General features: G+C 47.2%; 1 protein-coding gene across 1 annotated transcript in view; it reads right to left on the bottom strand.

Moving 5' to 3' along the window:
* Window positions 1-4,403, bottom strand: part of NOS2 (nitric oxide synthase 2, inducible) — a 37,316-nt gene extending 32,913 nt beyond the window's left edge. Inside the window, 1 exon segment of the mRNA XM_008589145.1 lies at window positions 4,294-4,403. Within this exon segment, the coding sequence (XP_008587367.1) occupies window positions 4,294-4,403 (110 nt within the window).
* Between the last annotated feature and the right edge of the window lie 2,466 nt (window positions 4,404-6,869).

Here is a 6,869-nt window from a genome sequence, read left to right as displayed (position 1 = left end):
CCCCCGTCCCGGCCGGGGGCCCGGCTACGGGATTGCAACCCTCGGTGTTGCTCCCCCGCCTCGCTCAGCCAGTGAGCGGGAGCCGGTCTGTATGTGGGATCCGAACCCGCGGGCGGCAGCGCTGCCGCGCCTCCTAAGCGGCGCACTATCCAGTGCGCCACTGGGCCGGCCCCTAAAGATCATCTTAATAAATCCCATTGTACAGTGCTTTACAGTTTACAGAGCAAACTTTCCTGTCTGTTATTTCATCTCAGCCTTACTAAATCCACTGAAGAAGGCAGATGTATATTGTTATCCCCCCCTTATTAAGGAGGAAGTCGGGGCCCCAGAGAGGTTATGGATCTTGCCCAACGCCGCACAGCAGCCCCAGGGCTACAGCCCAACCCAAGCCCTCCCCACCTCTCAGTGTTGCCCACAGTTAGGGTTATTTCTTTTCTGCATGTTTTGTGTGATCCCAGGAAGGAAAGCAAAGAAAGTACAGAGCTGGGGAGTGAGGGGGGTGGTGACTTCTAGTAGGAAATGTGGGGGGTAAAGGGGGCCCAGAAGACCCCTCAGGTCCCTTGCAGGTCCTTGCTATCTGGAAGGCGCAGGGCCTCCTGACTGCTCCATCTGTAAGTTGCTATTTACATTCCAAGCGGGATAACTGGTAGGGCCCAGACAGGGACAGGGCAGCAGCCCTCAACCTGAGTGCAGGGACTATCCTGGCCATGTTCCGGTGTATTAAATTCCAAACCCAAATTAAGGCGGAATGAAAGAGGGTACCTATTTATTCTGAGCCAGCTGCAACCCAGCAAGCAGCACGAAGCTTGGCTTTGTTCTGAATTTCACATATCTTCACCTAGATGTTCCCACATCCGCTTTTCTCTCTAAAGCACACACACCATGCTACTTCCTAATCGTTTGTTTACATAAAATATAGAATCATCAATCACATAGAACAGGTTCTTGGTCTTATTACACCTGAAGAGATTTGAAAATTACTTTTTAAAATCAAAATATATTAATTGGCTCCCATCGCTTTCAGGATAAAATCCCCTTTGTATGGGCGCTTCCTCTTCCAGTAACATCCTCCCCGCCCTTCCCTGGGTGGTTGCAGTCCAGCTGGGCCCACCTCATCCAGAAGGGCTTCTCCCACCCCTTCTCCCATCTGGCTCCTCCCCACACTTCAGCCAGGCCTCGGCCTCCCCAGAAAAATTGCTTTTTCCCCAGTACCAGTGCACCCACACTCTCCTGCAACCTCCTGTCTACCCCTTGGTCCCACACCACCCTCACCCCATTTATAGAGCTCCTCAACATCTCATTCTTTACCTACTCCAAAGCCAGTGAGCAAGGCATCATTTCCCCCATTTCCTCCCTGACAGCAGGAACTGGCTCTCTTTTCTCTGTCCCTTTCACAGCTGAGCACATAGTAGGCTCTCAGGGAGAGCCTATATATTGTAGATGCTATGAGTTTGGTCTTGGTTCAGACCTCAGCTTCACCACTTTCTAGATATTGACCTTAAGTGAGTCATTCAACCTTGTAAAACAGGATAATAATAGTTCCTTCTTCATTGGCTCAGTAATAAGGGCTTTATACATGTTATTATTTATAGCAGTGGTATATGCAATTAACTAATGGCTCAGATAATTCATTGATAAGCAGAAGGACTTCATTGATATCGTGGCTCCTGGCACAGCACCAGAGCAGCTGACCTCTGTGTATAATTGTTAATGGAATGGAACATGTCTGGGACCAGAAACATGGCAGCCCCATGTAGTGGTTACAAGCCAGACTACCTGGGTTTGAATCCTGGCTTTGTCATTTACTAACTATGAGATCTTCAAAATTACTTAAACTTTCTGGGTTTCAGTGTCCTTATCTCTAAAATACAAGTATAACAAAAGTTTTTTTATCATGTATTGTTAGAAGGGTTAAATGAAGTAATGTGCGATCGTTTCTCTCCATTACCTCTAATATTTGATTTGAGCCTTTCCACTAGCCTACCCTAGTGGGAAGATGAAAAGGGAAAAAAACAAAACAATGGTCAAGTTAGCTGGTTTGCCTCAGGTCCCACTGCAGCTCTGGGCCCTGAGCGCAGGTCTCCTGAATGGTCCAAAGATACAAGTCAAGTCCTCAGAGATAACTGGCAACGCTAGTAGAGGGTGTAGGACTGATAGCTAAAGGCTGGAGGCTATACTGTAAGGGTTTCTGGAGAAGAGTGACTCAATATGATCTTGAAAGACAGGATAGATGGGATCTGGATGAGTCAAGGGAGGAATGAGCTGTGCACAGGCACTAGTAAGCTGAGAAAGGCTGGGCTGGGCAGGCGGGATGGGACCTCTGTCTGGGCAGGATGATCATGCAGAACCTTGCAGTCAAGCCTTAGTGTGCTGACAGGCAATGCGGAGCCAGTGCAAACTCTAGAACGTGAGCCTGACTTGCTAGAAGTCAAAGGAGGGAGAGAGGTCAGAGCGAGTGTGTGTGTTTGTGTGTGTGTTGGGGAGGGTGCTGGAGTTGGGGAGGCGAGCTGGCAGGGGCTGCAGTGCTGAGATGAAGAGAAGGGAAGGATGAAGTGGTTGTCAGTCTGTAGCATTTTGGGTTGGAAGTGCCAGCAGAACATCTAGAGGACATCCAACCCTGCATTCTCATCTCCTGGTCTCTTGGTCTTTTGGCGACTTTGGTTACCACAGCCCAGATTGCCTGGTTTCAAACGTTCTCTCTCCCGGTTCACCCCCATACCACAGCTGGACTGTCTTGTTCAAGAGTCTACAATGGCTCCCAACTGCCAAGCACAGCAAATCAAGCCTTCCGTGCTCTGGCCTTGACCTTCCTATCTCAGCCCCCATCGCAGCCCTGGCCCGAGCATAGTCACACTCATTTCTGCCAGAGTCTTTGCTCACCTTGTCTCCTTCCTGGACTGTCTTTGCTACTTCTCTGCAGCTTTACCCATTCTACCCACTCTTTAAAGTCCATGGAATCCACCTCGCCTTACTGAGCACGTACTCTGTGCTGGGCACTGTGCTAAACCATTACACGTAAAAACTCATTTAATCCTTACCACTACTGCAGGAAATAAGCAATAGTACCTGCTTCTTACAGATGGGGAAATTGAGGCTCAGAGGATAGGGGACTTACCAAAGATCATAGAGCTAGTAAGTGGAAAAGCCACTTGCTCATCTCCCAGCCCATGTTCTTAACCGATATGCTTTTCTGCCACCTCTGACAGGTACACTCAGGGTAACCCAGCTGCCCACCTCCAGGGGGCACCTTGCCCATTGCAGTTCATGGGATAGGCTCCTCTGGAGCTGTGTGGCATTGGGTGGCCCTTGTGCAGACTCCCACTACTGTCTCATTGCAGATTGACTTGTTTTTCTGCTTGAGCAAGCCTCAACCTCCAGTCCAAGACCATGAACTCTCCTAGCATTTTCTGGAACCCTGTCCACTGATTAGCTCCAACTTTGGAAAAGTTTGTCTAGAACTCACACTTTGGGTTAAAATTCCAACTCTGTAATTACCAGTCATGTGACCTGGGGGAAATCATCTCTCTCTCAGAGCTTGTATTTCCTCATCTGTAAAGTGAGACAATAATACATACTTCACAGTGCCGCTGTGCAGATCAGTTAGATGCAAAGCAGGTGAAGTGCCCTGTACAGCCCTGGCACAGAGTGCATGCTAAGAAAAGGACAATAAACCCTAATGTTTGTCGAGTGCTTGCTGTGTGTGGGCACACTCTCGTCTCGTCCTCAACATGCAGTGAGGCGGATCCCCTAGAGATCCTTGTACTGCTGATGAGCACTTTTGAGGCTCAGAGAGGATACCTTGCCCTAGGTCACACAGTCGGTGAGAGACAGCGCAAGGCCAGCTCGTGCAGCACAGCCCAGGCCTGGATATAGTTTGTCTCACATCCGGATAACCTTCCCTATGATGATATTCAAAATATCTAACAACTGGTAAGCATACGCACTGGTGAATCAGAATGGATGCCGGCCAGGATGGATGCTGCCCCAGTTGTAAACACTGGGATGTACTGCCTCCCCTTCTCACGGGAGGTCCCTTCCCATATTCTTCCCCCAGAGGTTCCCAGCTCTTTCAGACACAGCACTGTGCCATGTCCCTTCCTTGGACATATTCTTCACATAGTGTCAGGCACAGGGAGGTGCCCAATAATCAGTGGCTGCATCAAGCCCCAACAGGGATCCAAGAAGCAACATGGAGATCAAACCTCAAGTGAGAGGCCAGGAGCAAAGAGAGGCATTCTAAGTCAAGGGTGCAGAAGCCAGAGATGAACAGGAGGGGTGGCAGGGAAAGCGAACCTGGAGATGGCACAGGAGGCTTTTGCCACGTTGTTGTTGAAGTCCTTTCCCTCGGTGAAGCCGTACTGATAGGATTTGGTCTTGAATAGAAACTTCCAGGGACAGGCCATTTCTGTGGCTTTGCAAAGCAGATTGCTTATGTGGATTTAAATTCAGACGCTCTTCACTCTGGGCTGAGGAAGGGGAAGGAGGCTGTGAGGGAGGGTTGAAGAAGAGCTGGCAGAAGAACTGGACCTTCTCCATATGGTTAGTTTACTAAAGAATCTAAGTCTTGAATAGCCACTTCATCAATGTTTTGCAACCTCTGTTCTTATTTTGGAGCTGGGTTTGGGGACCCTAAAGACATATGCTTCAATCCTATAAAGCCACGTAACAATCTAAAGAAAAAGCCCCAGACCTGCAGCATTGCTGCTTAACAAGGACAAACCACAGGCCCTGTGATCTCCTTAATGGGACCTGCTGTTACACCTGACCCTGCTGATCTTCATCACTGACCAGAGGTAAGGTAGGGGGTAGTCTCTGAAACATGGGGGATTTGGCCTGACCCTGCAAGACAGGTTCCAGCATCTCTAATCAGCAACCGTCATTTCATGCCTGTTAAAGAAGCAGCTGCTTTCTTTTACAATTTTGTAATTCTTGTTCATCCTAAATCAATGATATCACCTGCTCCATTTTTATTATTCAGGGGAGAAATAATTGTGAAAAATGCACTCAAATCTCAATATTTGAGATCTTCTCCTCTGAAAAAGACAAGAAATGGAGACTTAAGAGGTAGCCATTTCTGGTCTGGGCTTGCTCACAGCAAACCTCCTTAGTGGGAAAAGCCTTTCATTGGGAGGCAGTGTAGTGATGTCGCCCTTATAAGAATCTTGGAGCCCATCTGTCGCGGGTTCAAATCCTAGTTCTACTAGTTACGTGGACTGGCTCAAGTTATTTAACTGACACTCATTTCTTCATCCATAAAATGGGCTTAATAATATCCAGCTTACCAGAATTTGTTTAAGGGGGAGGGGCGGTGCATGTTATAAGGACTGCATAAGATAATCCATGTTAAAAAAAATATCTTAGCAAATACTTCCTTCCCGCCACCCCAATTCTATTCTGAATTTTCCCAAAAGTTTTTCTTTATGTGGCAACCATAGCAAAAAATTTGCAAAAAGGAAATCTGAACAAGATCCCTCATTCAAATGGCTGAACCTCATGTTGGCATTTCTTTACCCAGATTTTCCATCAGCTTATCTCAGCAGTCAGAAAATTCCCACAGTTTTCTGATCCTTCCCAAACAGGAAGAAGCAAAGCCCTCTCATAACATCAGCTTCCCCCAAAAAGGAAGACAACTCACCTTGCAGCTGGCTGCACCGCTTCTTTGCAGGGCAAAGACAAGCAAATGGAGAAGAACTGAGTCTCAAGAACCTCAGGACTGTCTAGAACTGCCCAATCCCCTCACCAAGGGAGGCTGAGAAGTTTCTAACCAGTGATGCTGACTTCTTTGGAACCAGAGCCTCAGTCTTCAACTCGTGGCAAAGTTATGATCAGCCTGGCAGCAAAGAAGTATTTATACCCACCCCGTGCCATCTAGGGAGCCGTTTTTGCATAAAGATTCTTTTTTGTTTCCGAAGGGAGTGTCCCAGCTGGATGTTCAGTTAGCTAATTTATGACTGAGACTCCTGGCCTGTGGGTGACCTGATACTGCTATTACATCACTGTGTGTGGTACATCTTCAGTAAACCCACCTCTTCCTGGTGCCAGGTCCAAGGTGGCAGCTCATCAGCAGGGAAGTCACCCGAATAAAGTAGTCACCACGGAGTTAGGCTTTATTTGGCTAAGTCACACTGCCTCACTTTCAGCATCTGGGGGATTTTTCCTCCACAGGGAGCTTTCTGGTTAATTCCTGTTCATCTTTTCAGTTTTCCAGTTGCAGCAGGAGTCCAGGAAGTTGGGGAAAATTGACAGTATGGCACGCACTGGAAAATGCCCAGGTTACAGAAGGCCAATGGTGGTAGATAGTGACAGTATTCCAAGCAGGCCCCTGAAATATTCAGCTTGCGGTTTTTGGATGGGAAGGAAAGGAAGGCTGTTGGCACAGAGAAGCCCCTTAGATGCTGGTGTAACTAACGTCTCACACTTTAGCTCTAAGTAAACTTTGGCAGAGTGGCAGGTAGAATTATTTCCTACAGGGGAAAACATGTATTTTCTTATAATGGAAATTATAACTTCTTATATGGAAAGTTATAATTTCTTATCACTTCATTTGTTATAATGCCTCAAATACAGCATTCCTATATGGTATTTATTTTTCCACGATAAAAGTAAAATAACAACTACATTAGGGAAAAGTGGAGAAATGGGGGGGGGGGAATCACCCTGATCTCACCATCCTGACACCTCGCCACCACCCTCCATTCATTTCCTTCCTGTCTTTCCCAAATTAAATTCATCATTATAATGTATTCAACTTGTCAAAGATAGACAAACTAAGAGTTGCAAAAAAAGAGATGTGAACAGGAGCTCAGAGATCTTTGTTGAGTAAATGAAGAAACGAAAATATGAGTTTCAACATATCACAGCCACCCTGC

This window comes from Galeopterus variegatus, unplaced genomic scaffold (genome assembly GCF_000696425.1).
Source record: "Galeopterus variegatus unplaced genomic scaffold, G_variegatus-3.0.2 Scaffold134, whole genome shotgun sequence".
Classification (NCBI taxonomy): domain Eukaryota; kingdom Metazoa; phylum Chordata; class Mammalia; order Dermoptera; family Cynocephalidae; genus Galeopterus; species Galeopterus variegatus.
Note: the sequence above shows the minus strand (reverse complement) of the source record. Positions and strands in the feature narration are given on the sequence as shown.